General features: G+C 43.8%; 2 protein-coding genes across 7 annotated transcripts in view; one reads left to right on the top strand and one right to left on the bottom strand.

Moving 5' to 3' along the window:
* The window catches only part of ChAT (Choline acetyltransferase), a 176,172-nt gene extending 160,886 nt beyond the window's left edge, over window positions 1–15,286 (top strand). For all 6 annotated transcript variants that reach the window (XM_069317884.1, XM_069317878.1, XM_069317901.1 and 3 more), the window contains 7 exons: window positions 978–1,147; window positions 4,163–4,264; window positions 6,751–7,049; window positions 7,743–7,865; window positions 10,968–11,100; window positions 11,416–11,616; window positions 12,892–15,286. In XM_069317884.1, coding sequence (XP_069173985.1) covers window positions 978–1,147; window positions 4,163–4,264; window positions 6,751–7,049; window positions 7,743–7,865; window positions 10,968–11,100; window positions 11,416–11,616; window positions 12,892–13,098 — 1,235 coding nt within the window. In that variant the 3' untranslated portion in view covers window positions 13,099–15,286. The remainder of the gene's footprint in view (window positions 1–977; window positions 1,148–4,162; window positions 4,265–6,750; window positions 7,050–7,742; window positions 7,866–10,967; window positions 11,101–11,415; window positions 11,617–12,891) is intronic.
* A 3,104-nt stretch (window positions 15,287–18,390) lies between these two features.
* LOC123759654 (rhodopsin) overlaps window positions 18,391–23,589 on the bottom strand; it is a 45,730-nt gene continuing 40,531 nt past the window's right edge. Inside the window, exon 9 of the mRNA XM_045744856.2 lies at window positions 18,391–23,339. Coding sequence (XP_045600812.1) covers window positions 22,677–23,339 — 663 coding nt within the window. The 3' untranslated portion in view covers window positions 18,391–22,676. The remainder of the gene's footprint in view (window positions 23,340–23,589) is intronic.

Here is a 23,589-nt window from a genome sequence, read left to right as displayed (position 1 = left end):
ACACAGGATACACGGCATTAACCATTCACAACACTCCTTAATTACCTATAAGGCACACACACACACTCAGGAATCACAAACACACACTTAATAGGCTCAGGAATCTGTACACCTGTTGATTGACGGTTGAGAGGCGGGACCAAAGAGCCAGAGCTCAACCCCCGCAAACACAACTAGGTGAGTACAACTAGGTGAGTACACACACACACACACACACACACACACACACACACACACACACACACACACACACACGCGCGCGCACGCAAACTCGAGACGTATGTCAGTGTCTAACAATAATATTGCTCAGTCTCCTTCGTATACTGTCAGGGTGATCACTCTTCATACAGGCCTGTAACTCACGCTTGCCCCGTGCAACGCGATATATACAGCTGCAAATTCAAGACAAAATGTAACACCTCCGACACCTTAACCGTTCTTATCAACAAAGAAACAGCTCCTGTAACCACATACCGACAATTACCTGTCTCTTCAACACAATTATCAAACCAACAGTTTCCATTTCATTCATAACTATATGCATTACATCAGAACCTTAGACAGGTATCCAGATAATCAATTACTTCTCTATACTTGACCCTCAAACTATCTGAAAACTGTCCTCCTTTTTCGCTTTCCAATGACTCAAACCCCGCCAGATTCAGGAAGAGAAAAGAGGGCCAGATTCAGGAAGCAGTTACGCAAGTTCTTACGAACGTGTACATCTTTCCTCAATCTTTGACGGCTTTGGTTACATTTTTTAAACAGTTTACAATCATGAAAACTTCCCAAATCAACTGTTGTTATTGTTATAAACAGCCTCCTGGTGCTTCGGAGCTCATTAACCGTTTAATAATTATAAACAAAGCCGCCAAAGATTGAGAAAAGATGTACAGGTTCGTAAGTGCTTGCGTAACTGCTTCGTGAATCTGGCGCCTGGGAGCCAGAATCAGACCTAAGATGAATGATTCCTTCAGAGGCGGAAAACCAGAAGGTGCTGAAGATCGTGGAGACGTGCGTGTTGGTGCTGTGCTTCGACGACCCTCTTCCCACCAGATTCAACCTGGCCACCCGCACCAGTCACCGGGCCAGCCTCACCAAGCGCTCCTCCAACATGAACATGAACACCCAGAACACGACGTATGAGGTACGTTACAGGGCGAGGGATGGTGATGAAGTGGTTGTGGTGGTCTGGGAGGGGTGGTGGTGGTGATGGTGAGAGTTGTGGTGGAGGGGAGGATCGTGGTTGTGAGGGGTCAGGGTACTGGTAGGGAGGATTGTGGTTGTGAGGGGTGAGGGTGGTGATTTAGAGGGTCTGGCTGTGAGGAATAGCAGTGTGGTGGTGTGAAGGGTGTGTTCGTGAGGGGGTAAGGGAGGGGTGTGGTTGTGAAAGTGAGGAGTGAAGAGTGTAAATAAACACTATTTCCTTGGTTATTACAGCATCAATTAGCATTTATCCCCCATATAAACAATCCGTGTCTAACCTCATGAACGACAGCCCAACAGAGGTTACCAAAGGATAAAGGCTCAGGCTCAGAGCAGCAGCCACACTCACACACAGAGATCACACTAACGTGATGCAGCAAATGAACAAATCCACAAGGGCCGTGACGAGGATTCGAACCAGAAGTAGCTCAGTCGATTAAGGCAGTGTCTGGGATGCTACCGGACGCAGGTTCGAATCCTCGTCACGGCCCTTGTGGATTTGTTCATTTTAGCAGCCACACTAATCATACCCTGCCTAGACACAAGGTGTGGCGTGCTAATACGTCACAGTCTTTGTGCCACACTCCAACTGGCCGGAAGAGGAACTTCTACAAGGGTCTTCAGAACGTTTGCTGCAAGGAAGCAGAAACTTCCACTTACCTTGAACTTGTAAATGAAATGGCTATGGGAGTCATTTGGGACTCCTTGTAAGATAAATTGATATCAGGGAATGACTGTTTACCAATTTGCAGGTCTTCATTTCTACCTTAATCTAAGATGCATTAATAGGGAATACTTTACTAGAAAAGTTTCACTGCAATTTCTAAGCAACTGCTCAACAGGAAGACGTTGGTGAGGAGCTGGTGTGTGGGATCCATCAGGATCCGGCTAATTCCCAGGAGAAAAAAACCCTAAACTTAATGTCTTTGATTGACAACTCTGCAATACTGCCTTAACTATCACTACAGTCAACAATGGTCAAGCACGAGAGGCCAATCCGGTCCTCGAGAAAGCAAACAATCGTGACACAAACAATAAACAAGTATAATTATAATGCTACTAAGCTGAACGATCATGTGCTCTAACTATCACGATCTAAGGTTAATGTATATATATATACGCGACTTCACCCTTCACTAAGAAGACGACAGTGAAATGTTTTCCTCAAGGTTCAAACTCGAGACGAAGTGACGAACTCCCTTGAAATGCTTTGCATCACGCTGCATCTGTACAGGTGTGGTCCACTGATAGGCCCGGGTACCTATTAGTCCCTTCAGGTGAGATTAAACTAGTCTAAGTTTCCAGCCCAGACAAAAGGAATAAGATCCAATACTCACACTTTTACTGCTCAGTATTGCGAACACCCGCTATACTCCACCCACAAGCACATGGTGTCGGCGAACTCGACAGGTGATTCGACACTGTTGCGTGCGGCCATGCAAGTTATTCCCGACAACACTTGTGAGTCGTGTCTCTTAAGTAGGTGACAGACCAGCGTACCGTCACGTAACTCACTAGCCACACTGGCACTAGGGAAGGACCGCGTTACCATCATAACTCCCTCTGAGGCTTCCTCTCACGTTGTTCATTCGGCAATAACCAATACACAATACACACTCTCCAATCCATTAACTGTCATCAACACATTATTGCCACTCAACACTCTTTAATATTCCTAGTTGCCACTCAACTGTTCTTAACACTCGGTTCCAACTACCGCAGTGGAACAAGCATATCTTGCCCTGATTCTGCTATCTCTGATTTTTTCCCCAATAAGGCCAGCCTTAACCATCTTTAATACTGGCAGGGGTATTCACGCTGGGCTCAGGATAACTTGCCATTCAGCTTTCTGACAGCTGAGTGGCCAGACAGACAGACACACCCGGCGAGACACAAGCAACGAATGACCTTCCATGGCGCTAACAGCCCTCAGCTACTCCACTCAAGTCTGGCTGTCAACCAATCAAAGCACACCAGCTAACCCAAACTGAACTGCAATTGGCGGAAAGCACTTCTGCCTTCTTTCCACCAGAATATATTTCATAGCCTTATTCCTGGATGCCACGTGCTCTTAAGAGGGGGTTTCTGGGGCTGGGGGGAGAGAGAGAGAGAGAGAGAGAGAGAGAGAGAGAGAGAGAGAGAGAGAGAGAGAGAGAGAGAGAGAGAGAGAGAGAGAGAGAGAGAGAGAGAGAGAGAGAGAGAGAGAATTAGAATAGCCTAAGCTACTCCATTCCTTTGAGATGTGTTTTTTTCTTGTCTCAATAAACATACTTGAACTTGAACTTGAGAGAGAAGGAAGTGACTCCATCCTGACCCAAGACCCTTGGAACATCCCCCCCCCCCAATACACACTTGTAGCTCCAACATCCCCCCCCCCCACCCTCCTCCTCCTCAAAATCTACACTTCAAGGTGATAATTAAATCTCGTCACTTATCAATCAGTCAGAAAAGACAGGTGAACACAGATTATATTCTTAGTCCGAAGAATGAGAGAGACACTGATACCAAACTTGAGAATGATCAGATCATGAATAAGTAATTTTAATCAGAGTTAATCAGACTCATCATTGTCAGCACTTTGCAAGCATGAATCAATTTTATCCCGGTCACAAGACTGGGATTGATGATTGTGGAGAAGTAGGGAGGGAGGTGAAGGAGGAGGAGGATTGTGAGATGATTGTGGAATGGTAGAGATAGCGGCGGCTGTAACAATGGATTATCATGTTTCGTAGCTCGTGAACTGTTTAATATGGATTAAACTGCCATGAGCTTCGGCAGTACATATACTAAAATTGAGATCGAGGAAAGATGTACAGGAAAGTACAGGAAAGATGCCTTACAAGATGTTCGTAAGTGGACACGTAAATACTCGACGAATCCTGGACGAGCCCCAACGGTAACAATAACAATAAAACTATAATATTTCGGACCAAAACAGCATTCTGTTTGTTTTCAGGACTCGAAGACCCGGGACGAGGTGAACGCCGGCCACCAGATGATCCACGGAGGAGGCTTCAACCACAACTCAGCCAACAGGTGGTTCGACAAGACCGTCCAGGTGGGTAGCGAGTGGACCAGCTGGTATCTTGAGGTTATCTTGAGATGATTTCGGGGCTTAGCGCCCCCGCGGCCCGGTCCTCGAACAGGCCTCATTTTTGTTACACATCCCCCAGGAAGCAGCCCGTAGCAGCTTTCTAACTCCCAGGTACCTATTTACTGCTAGCCTACGGTAGGCGAGACTACGTACGTGTATGTACAAACCCCGCTGTGTTTGCCGGGGGGTTGAGATTCAGCTCCTGGGTCAACTGTTGTACTGGTTTCTCAAACTAAGTTTTTCTGTTAGATCTGTTTTCAGATCTGTGTATGTGGTCTTCCTCCACCTTTAATTACATATTTCACTACACATTGTTTCTGCTCTCACTAAATGATACTTTTTAATACTCCTGTGACTCAGTCCTGGCCGGGAAGGATTGACTAGGCGCCAATCTCTAATTGTACGCCTTTGTTCACCCAGCAGTGAATGGGTACCTGGTTGTTAAACGATTTGGCAGGTCGTATTCCAGGGAAAATTTAGATTAATGACCTGCCCAAAACGCTATGCGTGCTAATGGCTTTACAACCATATATGAGCTCTTGTATATATAAATATATTTAAGAATTTAAATTTCATTTATGTTCCATTGTTAATGTCCCTCGTATGTCAAATAGCCAAATTTGTCTACTTGGTCAATTTCCACAAATACTTTGTATGTTGAGATCATGTCTTCTCTGTTCTCTACTTTAGTTGTAAAGATCTTTTATTATTACCTAGTGGCATGATACTCACCTCTGGAACTACTCTAGTGATATGCCTGAGATTTTTCAGCTGAATTTGACATTGCTAGACACTCCATGCTGGAACTGCATATTCTACAATTCATTTATATTTTGATGTATACATTCGCAACCTTCTTTAATTCCAGTACCATTACTGGGTTGTTGTTTAAGATTCAGCTTCTAGGAACAAAAAGTTCCAAGTAGTCTCAGTCTCCGTGGTGTAGTGGTAACGTTCCACCGTTCCTGGCGTTCCGCGAGCGCTTTGTCATGGGTTCGTATCCTGGCCGGGGAGGATTTACTGGGCGCAAATCCTTAACTGTAGCCTCTGTTTAACTCAACAGTAAAATGTGTACTTGGTTGTAACAACGATTCTTCGCGGCGTGGATCGTATTCCAGGGACCTGCCCGAAACGCTACGCGTACTAGTGGCTGTACAAGAATGTAACAACTCTTGTATATATCTCAAAAAAAAAAAAATGTAGCACGGGCTATGGTGAGCCCGTATTGGACTTACCTTGCACAAGAGCGGGGCATAACAAGTAGCACGGGCTATGGTGAGCCCGTAGTGGACTTACCTGGCACAGGAGCGGGGCTGTAACTGCATTAATGGGAACATAAGAGCCTGTTTATAGTTAACATGTTATCCATATTCCCTTAGGGCCTAGTCATGGACGTTATCCGCGCGGCTATCACATCTTATTGCTGTCGAGATCCAAACCTCTCTATGTGATACGGATATCATCCACTGCGCCTTGCATCATTAAGTTGCTAGAAGATTAAAAATTAATTAATGAACTTAATTAAGGCGATTAATACTCGTCAATTGCAACACCGTGACATGATCTAGATAAATTCAGTAGTTACCGCGCTAAAAATTGTTAGGCATTTTCTTTTAACGCGCTTGGGATTTATAAAAAACGGTCAATTTCAGTCTTCATGGATAACTTATGTAAATGCTAACCTTTGTTTATATTCTTCCATTGAGGTGGCTATGGTTCACTTTGTGGTTTCACATAGTCAGGAACAGGAATCTTGTTAGCAAATCAAGGTTACTCTATGCCAAGTACTGATGACCTTACCCAGGACGCAACTCACAATAGTTACCTAACTCCCTTGTGCCAACGTAAACATCCTCTCAGTTGTGAGCCAAAAACGTTGACCACTGCGCTACAGGATCCTGTCTAGGACTTGAATTACGTAGATGTCTTCTCGAGGTCACCATAGCCAAGTCTAAGTTGTATCAGAGAGGTCACCCATCAGGTTAGAGGTATGGGCTCCGTTATCGATTTGCAATCGGGGATCCCGACTTTGGTTTCCGGACGGGAGAGAAATGGTTGGGCAAAGGGCACATATCCTCATCCTTAATGCCTCTGTTAAGCTAGCAGTAAATATGTAGCAGAATATATGTAGCTGTTGTGGGGTTGCATTCAAGGGGAAGGTCAGTAGTTCGACCTTGTGGGCACCTTAATGAGAGACTTACATATATTATAGTTACAGCTAAACCTTCTGAATTTATATTAAATCAGTTATGCCTTTCATTATAAATTACTGCTTGCCTACGGTAGGCGAGACTACGCAGGTGTATGTACAAACCCAACTGTGTTTGTAGGTTTGTATTTTGAATTATTATTGGATTATTGGAGTGGGGGATAGCCCGTGCTACTTGGAACTTTTTTGTTCCGAGTAGCTGAATCTAAGCCCACTACCACGAGATGATTCCATCCCGCAGTTCGTACTGACTCGTGACGGGTGGTGCGGGCTGTGTTACGAACACTCGTGCGCTGAGGGCATCGTCGTTATCCAACTGGTAGAACAGATTCTTCAATCAATCGCCTCCGAAACGCACAAGGAACCGGGGGAGGAGTGTTTGCCAGAGGGGCTGGTGCATCCTGTCGAGGTGCTGCCGGAGAGGCGGCACTCGGAGACGTCAGCCCCAGTGGAGTCCGTTCCGACACCTACCAGACTGGAGTGGAATGTCACTCCAGTCATTCACCGGCGAATGCAGGAGGCTGCAGATCATGTTGATAGGTGAGTCTGGCTGTGTCAGTTGTTTATTTCTTATCAAAATGTTGATATTTTCCATATTATCATAATAATATTCATAATTAGCATTAAAAAAATGTATCTCCACGCCAAAAATGATCTCATCACTAGACTACTCAGATGTTTTGAAAACAACAGCAGATAGAAAGGCTTCTGGGAGATGTGGAAGCAAGGGGGGGGGGTTAGATTGAAATGTTGCCAGTGCCAGTGTCATTGCCAGTGCCTTCCTGACAGCTGAGGCACTGATGTTGGAGGCAGTGGACGTGTGGGTTAGTGACGAGGCACCCCACGTCAAACATAACCCAACCATCACCTATTTCGTCTTCTTTACAATTTTGTGTTATCCTTCTGCTTCCTTGTGTTAATTTTCATAGCATTACATTTTGCTAGTATTGAGTTCCACTACCCATTTCTCGTATCAGATCTACAGCCTGTCTAAATCTGCCTGGAGGGACAGGGACAAGTGTGGAGTTTTAAGCTAAGAAAACTGTCCAGCAAAATGGCAGGACGTTGAGATGAATCTATCAGACAGTAAAGCTATGGCAGAAATGAGCGCCTCCCTTAGAGGTATAAGCAGACCTCCCTTAGTGGTCTGCTTTTTACCCACTGTAAATACGGTGAATGTGTGTTATGTGTATTAGTATCGACATTAACCAGTGAGTGGCGTCTCCTTCTCAGGCTAGTTGAAGATCTCGACTTCCGCATCCTAAGGTACCTGAGCTACGGCAGGAATTTCATGAAGAGAGCCAAGTGTTCCCCCGACGCCTTCATACAGCTTGCCCTGCAGCTTGCCTTCTTCAGGTAGGTGGTCTTGGGCCTTACCTGATACAGCTGACAAATATTACTCATTTACCACACATTACACCGAGTATTCTTTGAGTAAATGTTGCACTGAATCATCTAATATCAAATTAAAAATACTTCAAATGGATGCAGGCGATGAGTCACAATAACGTGGCTGAAGTATGTTGACCAGACCACACACTAGAAGGTGAAGGGACAACGACGTTTCGGTCCGTCCTGGACCATCGACTTGAGAATGGTCCAGGACGGACCGAAACGTCGTCGTCCCTTCAACTTCTAGTGTGTGGTCTGGTCAACATACTTCAAATGGATGATGTTCCCCTATCACTCATAAAACAATTGACTTGTTAGGAAATTGCTCTTCTAAAGCTTAAATTAATTTCTGCATTTCAGGCATTGGGTAGCCACCTTAATCTAATTTTTCTTTCAGGTTTGAGTACTTAAGGAATGATTTTTGTTAGTTTACAGACTTCAGCAGACACTGGGACAACTTGCTGTAACTGACAGGATTTTAGCCTCTGTCAATATTCACACACAAGAGATCATCACCCATTAATCTCTTCCTCCCTTCTCCTGCAGGTGAAGAGAGGTTCATCCTCCATATTTCCCTCATTACGTGGACTTTAAGTAGGAAGAATAACCTATCTACCGAAGTGCTACGTCCTATTTGCTCAAGTGTCATTACCTTTTAATTCATGAACTATGTTCTGCCAACACGACTCACGTCTCATCTACTGAAGTGTAGTAGATGAGAATAGTAGATACAGACACAGCATGTCTTGTCTACCCGAAGGTCACGTCCAGTATGCTTCATAGCCATATCATACTAAATATCGCATCATATCTGCGTAAAACAAGTCCTATCGTCCCAAGATTGACCCGTCAACCTCACCATATTCATACCCAAGTTATTGAGGAAACATATTGTACCTTTCCTCTGTTCTACAGTACAACAGGGAAGTAGATTACTCCTAGCTTCCTATGCAACTCCCCAACGCCAATTAAAAGTTAGGTAATTGGCGGTGAACTGACAATAACGATGAACCACCCCTATGGAGGCTAATTGGTAGCCTTGCACAGTCGTTTGAAAAGCCCCATAGTAAGTTTTCGTTCCCTGGAAAACTTAAGATTTTTTAAGAAAAGAAAACTTAAGAAAAACTATCTCTTCACTTAAAGATTCTTGCCAGATTTCTGAGCACAGTTTGGTTGTACCAACTGCTATACAGTTCATTTTATTAAATAATACCTAAAATATTATTTTTATATATTTGAAAACATTGAAAACAAAAGTTTTTCAACACTAGTATTAAAAAACCTGTCATCATCACTCATCAATATAAATAAAACACAAAAATTCGTTTGGTGTTATCGAGGCTTATTTAGAATACCACCGAGTATATGGAGGTAATTAATGGTTTAGTTTGGTGTTGAGGTAATTTGTTAAGGTTTATCACCCTCTGGAGGGTTAATAAAGACACCACAAAAGATTACTAAACCAATCACTTTGAACAAAGCAAAAGATAAAGGAACAGGATCAGAGCAGCAGCCACACTGATCATATCCTCTGAATATAAAAATAAAGATATCTAGGATATATCTGGGATATAAAATCTATCTAGGATATAAAATAAGCATATGTACGGAGGAAGGATACCACTTGGTGAATATAACCCTTCCTGAATAGTATATTATTACTAACTAATAATATTTTACGTCGGTTCAGAACGTCGGTATTGACTGCGATATTGTAGAACCCCAGACTGCGTCCAGGTGGCCTTACTGTGCTGGTCACCATTTGTTATTAGTTATTAATATAACTTAATAACATTTTTGACTCTGGAGGGTGATAGCCGTTGCATCGAACCAAGCCAAATGGGTGCCCTGCGGACCGCTCCAAGCAACAGCCTGTTGGACCAAGTTATCACGAGTCGTGCTTGGCCTCATGCCGGGATAGGGAAGTAGAAGAATTCCTGAAACCCTCTCCAGGTATGCCCTCGATCTACATACAAACTCACACCTTCCTAATCTATATTGTCATCAATGCCTACCGATGTCTGTAGCGAGATGTGTATTAACAAAAACAGCTAAACAGCTGAACTAACGGGAACGATGCCGTTGAAGCGAGCCACAGACTCAGTCTGTCCCACTCTAGCGGTCTCGTGAGCCACACTGGCTCAACGACCCTGTATAATCGGCGTTAATCATCTGAAAGAGCAGTTTAGACGAGCGTGTGCATCCTTTCTCCTGTGTCTCAGTTGAAAGTCATATTTCCAAGAAAGGTTTACCTTTTTCTTTAGATTTTGCCCCGAGGGGCGAGTTTATTGGGCAGCGCCACTCATCTTGAGAGTGGACACACCGCCATAGCAGCATGTATAACACTCCCCAAAAGGAAGAAAACCCGGTGGGTTGTTCATCCTGTCACTTGTACCCAGGCTCTCTCTCTCTCTCTCTCTCTCTTCCACTGAGTGCAGTACCAATTATTTTGGATTATTTAGTAACAAAAGAAGATAACAAGGCCGTAAACTCGCTCACCACGGCGAGGAAGTGTTTCTGACGTGTGGGGGCGGCTGCCCCTGTGTCGAGCTCGGTCAGTGGAGCGCGCTCACTGAAGGGAATTAATGCATTCTCAGCAGATAGAACATATTCCATGAATAAATTCCCCCTTCTCACGTAACTAGAGAGATGCAGAGGAGAGGAGGAACTTGAACTTGAGTTGCAACGCCATGGACGTAATATTGTGATCATCAACACTATGGACGTAATTATAATGTAAACATCAACGCAATGGACGTAATTATCATGGCATCATCAACGCCATAGACATAATATCATAGCTGATGGTGACGCAACTATTGACTTATTTATATATTAATGTAAGCATTTCCAGCAGGTAATTGATCACCCATTCAGCATTAACAGGGGTTGTCGCTCTTGCTATGTCTGTTTTCTCTCTCTCTCTCTCTCTCTCTCTCTCTCTCTCTCTCTCTCTCTCTCTCTCTCTCTCTCTCTCTCAGCTCTGTCTCTCTCAGGTAACCCGGAGGTGAACATAGCTCTGCTGTCCCCCCCTGATAATCCTTGCTGTACGTGTCCCCACCGCAGGAATCACGGCCAGCTCACGAGCACCTACGAGAGCGCCAGCACCAGAAGGTTCCGGTTGGGCCGCGTCGACTGCATCAGGGCCAACACGCCGCAGGTGCTGGCGTGGTGTGAGGCCATGGTCATCAATGCCCCGGTGAGTATATAGCCACATGCCCCACACGCCCCTGGTGGTGATATCCCCGCCCCGCGCCTCAGGGGATATCCCCGCCCCGCGCCTCAGGGGATATCCCCGACGCCCCGCGCCTCAGGGGATATCCCCGCCCCGCGCCTCAGTGGATATCATTAACTTCCATCAGAGACGCATCCATCCCTAAACACGGCTAAGTAATACTCAGATGATCGATATCAATACAGCTGCACAAACTTACTAAAAGGCATTAATAAATGGCATGTGAGCACAAGAGGACACGAGAAGCATCATCTGGATTTCCAACTTCCTCCATTCCAGTTCGCCGACCGCCTGGCGAAGTACGAGACGGCCATCAAGCTGCAAACTGACATCATGGTGAATAATATTCTTGGACGGGGGGTCGACATCCATCTCCTGGGGCTCAGGGAGATGGGGAAGGAGATGGGCCTCCCTACCCCGGAGATCTTCAGCCACCGGTCATATCAAGTCTCCAACCACTTCAGACTCTCCACTAGTCAGGTATAGACACGGGCTGTCCAGGAGAATAGTCAGGTATAGACACGGGGCTGTCCAGGAGAACAGTCAGGTATAGACACGGGCTGTCCAGGAGAACAGTCAGGTATAGACACGGGCTGTCCAGGAGAACAGTCAGGTATAGACACGGGCTGTCCAGGAGAACAGTCAGGTATAGACACGGGGCTGTCCAGGAGAATAGTCAGGTATAGACACGGGCTGTCCAAGAGAACAGTCAGATATAGACACGGGCTGTCCAAGAGAACAGTCAGGTATAGACACGGGCTGTCCAGGAGAATAGTCAGGTATAGACACGGGGCTGTCCAGGAGAATAGTCAGGTATAGATACGGGCTGTCCAGGAGAACAGTCAGGTATAGACACGGGCTGTCCAGGAGAACAGTCAGGTATAGACACGGGCTGTCCAAGAGAACAGTCAGGTATAGACACGGGCTGTCCAGGAGAACAGTCAGGTATAGACACGGGCTGTCCAGGAGAACAGTCAGGTATAGACACGGGGCTGTCCAGGAGAACAGTCAGGTATAGACACGGGCTGTCCAGGAGAACAGTCAGGTATAGACACGGGCTGTCCAGGAGAACAGTCAGGTATAGACACGGGCTGTCCAGGAGAACAGTCAGGTATAGACACGGGCTGTCCAGGAGAACAGTCAGGTATAGACACGGGCTGTCCAAGAGAAGTCAGTGGTTTTGTAACGCATGTTACTGGTTGGGATGTTTCAAGCGCAGTTACAATTCAATACAGTTACAGTTCAAGCAGTTCTTGATCGTTTGCAGGAGTTGTAGGAGCGGTTGTGATCATTCCAACTGTTGTTGGACTGGTTGTATGGGATTATTCAGGGAGTCGTGTGTGTGTGTGTTGATTCGTTGTTGGTCAGTCTATCTCTGGTGATGGTCTAGTGGAGTAGAAATGACGCGGTCTTTGATACACCGGTGTTGATTGTACGCTGTGAGATGTTGTTGTCTTGTCTATATATTAAGATCATTTGGGGCTGAAAGTACCCAAGGGAAGCACGGAAAGCTTAAACGAAATTCAACTCTTTCAAACTTCTAAATCTAAATTTAGACTATACAGTTTATAATTATGTTGTTTATGTGCTATGTCATTATAACTTTCGCATATGAAAATTGAAATAAATTAATTGTAAATTAACTCCCATTCGTTACACTGTATTAACCTAGTGTCCGTAGCATGTGGCTTCAGTATTCCAGATGTGTTACTTTCGTGTTAATAGAGTATTATCTCAGTGTTACTGGTGTTACAGGTCCCTACGCTCTCAGACTCCTGGATGGGCTACGGACCCGTTGTTCCTGACGGCTATGGAGCATCTTATAACCCTCATCCAGACTACATAGTCTTCTGCCTCTCCGCCTTCAATTCTTGCGAGGAAACGTCCACTCTCGAATTCGGCAGAAATCTGGAACGAGCTCTGGACGAGATGAAATTCCTCCTGGAATCTAGAGTCAAATAGGGTCTTTTTCCCCACTGAGTAAACAACGATTTTGGACATTTTTGTTTCGTGGTTATTTATAAGGGTATTTGGACGGCCATCCATCCTAGGTGCTCTCTGGCCTTTCATGATCTAAAGCGGCGTGGATCTTGAACAAAAATGATAAATCTAACTTATATTGTAGTACACTATCTACCTGCGAATAAATTTAAAGATTAATTTTATATCATTACAGCTGTTGTTAGATGTTGATGAATGCAACCTTCATTATGCATATACATATATTATGCATAAATACGTACATAAATACTTTATAGAAAGTACATTAGCTAGTATTTAAAGACATTTGGTCCGATTAAAATCAAAGAGAATATCGAGTTTACATATATACTTCAGAATGAAAACAGCTGTTGATAGCTACAGGCTACTAGAGGCAGCTGTTTAACTAGAGGCAGCTGTTTAACTAGAGGCAGCTCAGGTCAACTAGAGGCAGCTCAGGTCAACTAGAGGCAGCTCAGGTCAACTAGAGGCAGCTCAGGTCAACTAGAAGCAGCTCAGGTCAACTATATCCTGACGGAATGACATTACACTTAATTATTTTAATAAGAAAGTTAAAATGGTTTTGCTGCGATTCAAACTCGGATTAGGTTAGGTTAGGTCAGGTCAGGTCAGGTCAGGTCAGGTTAGATTCCGTGACTGTGGCTGTTTTAGCAACAGTGAACAACGGAGGAAGTATTGATGACATCATGGGAGCATCACAGAGCTTTTGGAAGGGAATATGAATAACACGACCTATCAGGACGGTGAGATAATTGCTGCCCATCAGATTGCTAGTTTAGTGTTTGAATTAAGGCTTAGGCCTCTCAACCGCGAGAAGATAATTAAGAATTTCTCTAAAGCTTAATGACCTTAGTCCTATATACAATCTAGAACTCAAGTAAAATCGAAATTTATATTGAGATTTTATATATAAATATTTTATATATAGATATTATATATAAATATCAATTTATATAATAAAGAGAATAGATGAGAAAGAGAAATATAGCGTCAAATGACAAGGGAGGAATGGAAAAGAAGTTTTGAAAAGATGACTTTGATGGAAAGAGATAGAGTCGAGGGGAAAAGTTGGGAGGTGGGATACAGAAGTTCGGCACGTGGATGGAAGAGATGTCATCTCATTGTGGGAGAGAGGATGGAGAGGGCCGCTTCTTGTAGGACAGGAGAGTGGAGGATACTTAGTTTTCAGTGTCCTTCTATGATGAGTTTTTTTCTCCTTTTCTGCCTAAGTGTTAGTACCAATCTTGTTTCTTTCACTAAACATTCTTTCTCTCTCTCTCTCACTCTCTCTCTCTCTCTCACTCTCTCTCTCTCTCTCTCACTCTCTCTCTCTCACTCTCACTCTCTCTCTCTCTCACTCCCTCCATCCCGTAGTCTCTCCCTTCTCTCACCTCCATAAATCTCCCTCTTCATCAATTTCTGTATTTATTACTCACTCCTCTCCTTATACTCACCTATACCTATTCTTCTTTCCATCTAAAGAAGATCTATCTATCTTCTTCTATCTTCTTTCTAGCTACAAATTATAGACATATCATAGGAAACAACGTTAAACGTTGTGAACAGAATTCTATTATTTTGTTTTGTTTTTGTAAAGGAAATTGCTCACAATCCTTTAAGTTAGATACATCCTAGAGAATGAAGAATACTCACGGCTTAGAAGCACCCATTTTGCCGGTTCGAATCCCCTGCACGGCTCCAATTCATTTCCTCAAAAACATCACATATTACTCTTATAGCAATAATGGTCTAAGCCAACTTTAAGTCTAAAGCTCAGTCTAAGTTTTACGTTCGAACTCTCGTGGAACTTTCCTGTGACAGGATTTATTTTTTTAGATTTTTAAAAATATCTTTGAGATGATTATATAAACAATTATGTGTCTAATGGCCTGGTTTACCTGAGCCAGAGTTTCAGAGTGATCATAAGTATAAGAAGAGAACTCACCTCTTCTCTTGTCAGAAGACGAGAAAACTCAAATATTCTCTTGTCAGAAGACAAGAAAACTCAAATATTTTCTTGTCAGAAGACGAGAAAACTCAAATATTCTCTTGTCAAAAGACGAGAAAACTCAAATATTCTCTTGTCAGAAGACGAGAAAACTCAAATATTCTCTTGTTAGAAAAATATAAAAATAAACTAATATATATATATATATATATATATATATATATATATATATATATATATATATATATATATATATATATATATATATATATATATATATATATACACACACACACACACACACACCCTACCCCTCCCTTCCCTCAAAAAAGAAAAATCGTCCAGGAAAACATCCCCCACAACCATGTCCTCCAATACTAACATGTATCCAGAAATTTCCAAAGCAATACTTCGATATTTTTCCCCGCTAATAAGACCAAGTGATCATCTGGAGCTTCCATCCGATAATTTCCGAAGATGCTGTGATTAGAGTTTCCTCTATTAAGAGCATCGGATGCCAGGTTAGGAGTCAGGAAGGTTTAAGTCTGAAGAAGCCAGGAGATGGCGATGCGGGACCTCTGGTTCAAACTCACGTAATGAGGTGCTTTTAAATAGCAAGAAATAATTAGCGCGGGTCATGCACGTCGTTGGCTTCGAAAAATTGTTAAATGGGAAAGGAAAATAAGCAGTCAGTGAGTGAGTGAGTCAGTCAGTCAGTCAGTCAGTCAGTCAGTCAGTCAGTCAGTCAGTCAGTCAGTCAGTCAGTCAGTCAGTCACACGAAAACGAAACAAAAGTGATGAGACAAATCAGCATCGAATATCACGGCAGAGTGCCCATAGACGGCAGAATGCCCATAGATGGCAGAGTGCCCATAGACGGCAGAGAGCCCATAGACAGCAGAGTGACCATAGACGGGCCCGGACAAACTAGAAAGTCATGAGTCAACAGTGTGAAATATATTGACTTCCTCTGTTGGTCAGTAAAGTGTTGTGCTGCACCCAGACCACTTCAGAAGGCGGTCCCATATGTATACAGAAACATTTATGGCATTTGAATTACATATATATATATATATATATATATATATATATATATATATATATATATATATATATATATATATTTATATATATATATATATATATATATATATATATATAAACTGAAAACTCCCACCCCAGAAGTGACTGCCAGAAACACTCTGCAACTGATGTACAGGATCCCTTAACCACTCCACCATCACGACCGGACAAAAGAGGATGGTAGCCGAGGCTAATTCCCCATCCTCCCGCCGGCACTCTGATGGTAATCTTGTGCATGGTATTTTATCAAATCACCTCATTCGTTGGGGCACACGTGAGGTTTGTGTTCCTCATGTGTGCCCCGAGGAATGAGGTGATTTGATAAAATACCATGCCCAAGATTACCATCAGAGTGCCGGCGGGAGGATGGGGAATTAGCCTCGGCTACCATTCTCTTTTGTCCGGTCGTGATGGTCGAGTGGTTAAGGGATCCTGTACATCAGTTGCAGAGTGTTTCTGGCAGTATGGGTTCGTTTAACTTTTAAGGACATTACCAAAGATGTAAGTCAGATATATAGATTATAAAACAAAAAATATTTCAAAATTATTAATTAGTTTTGTGTGGTATATCTATAAACTCGAGTTATGTCAAAAAAGTAATATATAAACATTGTTGTCTATTGGTTGTTCATGTAGACTAGAAATGAAGTATAAATAATTTAAGAGTGAAGTAGTTAACGAGTTAAGGAGTAAGGTAGTTAAGGAGTGAGGTAGTTAAGGAGTGAGGTAGTTAAGGAGTGAGGTAGTTAAAGCTTGAGGTAGTTAAAGATTAAAAATGTTGGTAAACCTCTGAAGAGAGAACAAATTTATTTGATGTACCGTGAAGATATTGTAGTAAAGATGTCATTTGTGTCACTTTAGAAACAAATATGTTAAAAGTGGTCAATGTCTTGTAGTCTGTCTCTTCAGTGATATGCGTTATAGAAATATATAATTATGTTATAACTTTTGTAGAATGTTGTATAATAGGAGACGAGATATTCTATAACTAAGAATATATATATATATATACATATACATATAAATGTACACTGTTCATAGCTGTCGTATCGAGATGTTGTTTAAGTATTGATGTTGCAACTTGGAAAATATATTATTTAATAAAGTCGAATGATTCCCGAGATGCAATAAAAGTTTAAACAACTCATCGTCCTTGTTGGCTATGATACCCGCCCGGTGGGTGGGTGAGACGAGTCAGTACCCGCCCGGTGGGTGGGTGAGACGAGTCAGTACCCGTCCGATGGGTGGGTGAGATGAGTCAGTACCCGCCCGATGGGTGGGTGAGACGAGTCAGTACCCGTCCGGTGGGTGGGTGAGATGAGTCAGTACCCGTCCGGTGGGTGGGTGAGATGAGTCAGTACCCGCCCGATGGGTGGGTGAGATGAGTCAGTACCCGCCCGATGGGTGGGTGAGACGAGTCAGTACCCGCCCGATGGGTGGGTGAGATGAGTCAGTACCCGCCCGATGGGTGGGTGAGATGAGTCAGTACCCGCCCGATGGGTTCGTGAGACGAGTCAGTACCCGCCCGATGGGTGGGTGAGATGAGTCAGTACCCGCCCGATGGGTGGGTGAGACGAGTCAGTACCCGCCCGGTGGGTGGGTGGGTGAGATGAGTCAGTACCCGCCCGGTGGGTGGCTGAGATGAGTCAGTACCCGCCCGGTGGGTGGCTGAGAGGGATCATTACCTGTCTGGTGTCAAGCTAGACCTGGGTTCGTCTCCCTGTAAGGACGTTGGGGTGTTTCAGCATGCATAATATATATTAACAATTGTAGATAAAATGTATATATTGAGAAACCACGGTTCTGTTTTACTCCTCCTTTTGTTATTATGTTCTTCACAACAGTGTTCTTTGTCAAGAACATGTTTTCTTGGTCAGCAACAGTGTACTGGATCAACAACAGTGTACTGGATCAACAACAGTGTACTGGATCAACAACAGTGTACTGGATCAACAACAGTGTACTGGATCAACAGAGTAGGTAGAGTTATTTGTTCATTTGACTATGTATTTACATAAATACCAAACTATTTGTCATAATTCATTGTTACTGTTCTGTTATTCACTATTCATCCATCTTTCATCTCCCTGTGTGTTAGTGGTTAAATAAGAGATGAAAAGGCTATTAAACACTTTTCTATTGATATAATGAAGATTAAAATAGTATTAAAATCTCTCTTGACATGATAAAGAATGAATAAAACGGGGGATTAAAACACTATATTGACATATAGTATTTATTAATGTATACAGATGTTTTCAGTGAGTCTGGCTGCACAGTACAATTACTGTGAGGAAGCAAAACTGTGTCCTGGTCTTTGGAGGTCAATCATACCTAATGCTTACACCATGGCGATATATCATATTTTTATCATGCTAAATGTGGCAATTAAAATATACATATACAAAGCCGCCTACTCAAGTGGATCTCTGTAATGGTGTTGGTCTAATATGGGGCATGTGCAGCAAGCCACAAAGCCTTTGTTTATGCTATAAGATTAGTCTCTGTTTAAGCTTAAGGACGTGTCTGGGATTCTTAAGCTTATCACGAAGCCTCTGTTATGCTTTGAGACTTGTCTGGGATATCTAAGTGAGAAATAGTATGGGTATATGACGATCTGCCAGCGTCAGGGTTTTACTGTAAAGTCGAGGCGGATGGAGTCAGTGTCATGGCAACTCAAAGAACGACTCCATAGTCTCCTGAGACTATTGGATGCCTACTATTGATGTCCAGTCTGGTGAAAGAGCGCCGTATGAAGTCAAAATATAGTACATGTATCGAGCAGGAGTGTTGCTGCTTGACCTCTGCCACTTTGGTGTTCCTGGTAGTCCTGCCGCCCTGCCATTCTGGTGTTCCCTACCGTCCTGCTACTTTGTTGTGCCCTGCAACTCTGGTTCTCTGCAGTGTTTCGGCGCCCTTTTACCCTGTCATCGTGGCGCTATATGCTACTCTGCCTGGTGTGCCATCCTGGTGGCCTGCCACCAAGGAGTCCTCTGCAACATAATACTATTAAGCGCACCTTCAAAAGCCATATCTTCGACGGGCCTCACTGGCCATTAATTTGATGTTTTCGTAATGCTAGCTGAACACATAAAACCATATTTCCCTGCTTTTGACGTTTAAATAACATCCTCCAAACATTGTGATGGAGTATTTGTACTAGAGTGAGATGTTTGTTCTCTCTCTCTCTCTCTCTCTCTCTCTCTCACCAGATTAGGCCTCTTACACCTAACCTGGCAACCACTTGGGCTGGACGGTAGAACGACGGTCTCGCTTCATGCAGGTTTGGCGTTCAATCCCCAACCGTTCAAGTGGTTGGGCACCATTCCTTTCCCTCCGTCCCATCCCAAATCCTTATCCTCACCCCTTGCCAATGATATATAGTCATAATAGTTTGGCGCGTTCCCCTGATAATTCCCTTCTCTTCTGCTGCGTCTACACGTGCCATGTACTTTCTGCCATAAATCTCCAAAGGAATTTTGTCGCTTTTTTCCCCCTCGTAGTTCCCGTCCCTTCGCTATTGAGCTTCATCGTGCCTCAAAATTCCTCCTCCGTCTATGAGCTGGTCACACCAGATCCTCCTTCGTCTGCCTCTCATAAAATGAGAAAAACTCTGAGGATTTATCATACACAACCATCCCAATATGGTCTCATCTCTTCCCTCATAAGCTCATCTTGCACTCAGCCTCCATCTCTGCATCATCCTCTAATCTTACAGTGATCATCCTGATACGGACTCATGTTCTCCCTGAATTATATATTACAAAGCTTCTTCTGCCAACGTGTTTCTTCCTTCACATAACCAGTGTTACTGGTCGTGGGGTTATTGGTCTGTAATTGGTCCAGCAGACATTCCATCACAGTATTTAATTGAACTCGTAGCTTCAAATAAGAAACAATGACCAGCTAGCAACCAGGCAACCAGGAGGTCTGGTCGACGACCGGGCCGCGGGGACGCTAAGCCCCGGAAGCACCTCAAGGTAACCTCAAGGTAAGGTAGCTGCTGTGGAACCATCTTCTCTGTGTACAGCATTAAGTTTTATACATAAATAATACACTCCATGCCATATATATACCCTTTACATTATTCACTGAAAATCCTCCCTGATCGTTTCAGTCCATTAAATTATTCAACAGGTGTGCACACAAGATAAAATAACTTATATGCCTGAGTCACATATATAAAATAAATTAAATTAGCTTGAATGAAGGTGAAGGAAATACTCAATATATGTATATATGTATTAAAAAACTAATTTTCGGATGTAACCTTTATCCTTTCTCAAAGCGCTGAATACAATATGTTGTTAAAACATTGTATACAGCACCTTGAGAAAGGATGCATGTTAAATCCGAAAACTTGACTTTTAATACACTTAAACATAAATTAGGTCTTTCCTTTCACCTTCAATAATTATATTGTTAACGATTCGTACATAAACACGCAATCAATGCTATATCGTCCACACTCGTGACGTAGTTGTTAATAAACAATGCATTTATTATCCACTCTAACTCATTTATTAACCTCTAACCACTTACCTTAACGCTGACTGGCGCTCTTAGCCGTCACAGGGAGCTGTAACTGTCCAACCACCCAAGGTATCCGTCTGCTACCGTCAATACCACTGATAAATTCCTTGACTATTTCCCGTAGGTGAAGCCCTTCTCTCTGTAACACCGTCTTCTGCCGTTCCGAACGCCATGCGTAACACAACCAGCACAACACTATGTCACATACAACACAGCACTGCGTCAAACGCAACACAGCCCAGCGTCACACCGCCACAGCACACACCACAACACTAATTGCCACCCAACACTCCTTGCCACAACATTACGTTTCCCGACAACCCCCCCCCCCCTCCCCCCTACTTACGGCACCGAGAACCCCTGAAACTACCAAAACCAACACACAGCCCTTTAGCCATAGTAGATCAAACCACCACGACAACTACATCATAATGCTTCAAACTATCATCAAAGCACCAACCTCAGAAATCACGTGTCATGAGCCACAACGCCCCCCAAAACAAATCGTCAAAGGGGTGAGCGGTTGTGCTATGGGATTGAGGAAGCTACGAGAGGGAGATGGCCAGGCACCTGTCAGACGCAGCGACCTACCACCCAGTACTCAAAGTTGCAAGGAGACACCTTGTAACTTTGCATGACATTGTTACTTTACGAGTTTGCTCTCTATAAGGAGCTCCTTCTCTCTAGGTGTAGCTGGTGTTGATAATCCATTTGTACTTGTCCATCTGTTCTCTGGAATGTTTATAGTGCACGAGTCTTCGTTTTCTTTGATCGTGTTGATGTAATTGTTATTTAGCGTTCTCGGCTGCTTGTACTGTCCTTTACCTGTTCTAGATTATAATTGTATACGGCTCTTCTAAACTTGTGGTCGAGTATAGCTTCTTCCGTCACGGTTGGAGCCCGCTGGGGCTTCCTCGTAGTCCATACCAGCATTGGTGCGGTGCTCTGAGGGGCCAGCCGTCTCATGTCGCTCGTGGGGCCCCAAGAGGACACATGGGGGCCCCAAGAGGACACATGGGGGCCCCAAGAGGACACATGGGGGCCCCAAGAGGACACATGGGGGCCCCTGTTTTTGCTCTGAAATAGACTGCATTTCCTTGGATTTTCTCAGTAATTGTATCTCTGTGATACATCATGAGCAACGTGAAGCGGATATTCATGTTGGTATGTTAGGGAGCGTTCCTGCGGAAGACAGCGGATCATCCCTTTATCACTTCGCTCGGCGTCCCACACTCCCACCACACACCCGCCCGCCATCTCACCCTCCCACCACACACCCGTGCAAGTAATAATGTAGTTGGCTAACATGAGAACTGTCGAAACAGGTCATCTATAATGACGCCATCGCTTCGTGATCCAGTGGATCAAATGCGAATTTTCCAATAATCTAGGATTTAACATAATTTTATGTAGACTGGTGAATTGATTAATTGCTGAATAATTATAAATATTATATAATCTTTTGAACTTTGCATAAGGTGATTATTTTTATTGGTTAATTGTCCAGCTGTAAAAAGAGAGCGTGAACTTAATTAGACATTTGATGTTATATGGTTTTGCTAAGATTCCTTGAGATCTCAAGTGACCAAAGGTGTTTAAACGTCATTCACGTACTGAGCTTCAAAACCACTTATACTCATCACTCATCTCCCAAACGTCTTTGGTCTTAAGGAAAAAAAGGAAGGGATCTATCAGGAGAAAGCGACAAGCCATTACGACTATGTAGCACTGGGAAGGGGTCAGGATAAGGATTTGGGATGGAACGGGGTGGGGGGGGGAAGGAATGGTGCCCAACCACTTGGACAGTCGGGGGATTGAACCCCGACCCGCATGAAGTAAGACCGTCGCTCTACCCTCCAGCCCAAGTGGTTGGGCGAAAAATACACAAACAAATAAAAAATAAAGAATGTCTTTTATATGTGCTGCCTTTAAGAACTATTTTCCCCTATAACAGCTACAGGAAAATATTTTTGGATCATTTTCGTCCTCTGCTCTCACCCAGCTTTCGGACTATATTCGGCAGACTGTTGCTTCGAACCATGGTCCTCCCGTCAGGACGACAGGCGCTCGACACAGTCGGGATGGAGAGTAAAGTCATCGCCGGATTACTTTTATAATCTGTTTGACCGTCCTCGCTGAAATGATAGAGTTGCATCTCTTTCCCAAACTCAGCGTCCGTGTTGCCCTTCGCCCAAAAGGCACCGTCTTGCAGCGACGGGGATGAACCCCACACCGTCGCGGGAGACTGCTGGAGTCGTCTCGTCGAGACTCGAGACTCGTCACCATTTCCCAAGGAGGATCTGATGGGAAAGACCAGCCTGGTCATCCCACCGGTTGGAAGATCACCAATAGCTGTTGTATTCATCTTTGGCGTGGGATGGACCACCTTTCTCCCTCTCCCCAACACCTCCTTCTTGTGACTGAAGTGATACGATGCTCCCCTGAAGCAGTAGGAGGAGATGGATCTCCTGGGGTAGAGTTCCACTAGTGTAGGAGAGATGAGGCTCCTGCTGCCAGTGGAGCAGCAGGAGCCATTGGAAGCCCTGCTGTGGCTGAGCCTTGGGTTGCTGGAGGAGATGGAGGTCCTCTGCAGCAGAGGCCCGAGGGAAGGCAAAGACGGGTCCGTAGTCTCCCATCCCTGAGGAGAAGAAACACAAAGTAACACTTGTTAGCTCTTTCACGTGACACTTTGTATAGTATTTTCATTCCTGTCCACTTTCATAAGCGTTCATTATATTATATAAGCGTTTATAAGCGTTCATCGCAACGCCATAGTCTCCTGAGACTGATGGATGCTTACTCTCTCTCTCTCATTATTTTTTAGGGAACTGACATTTAGTCACGTTCAACAAATCTATTCAAATTATATTCGTGATATTCAAGAGATA

Source organism: Procambarus clarkii, chromosome 8 (genome assembly GCF_040958095.1).
Source record: "Procambarus clarkii isolate CNS0578487 chromosome 8, FALCON_Pclarkii_2.0, whole genome shotgun sequence".
Lineage (NCBI taxonomy): Eukaryota > Metazoa > Arthropoda > Malacostraca > Decapoda > Cambaridae > Procambarus > Procambarus clarkii.
This window is presented reverse-complemented; position numbering and strand designations above follow the sequence as displayed.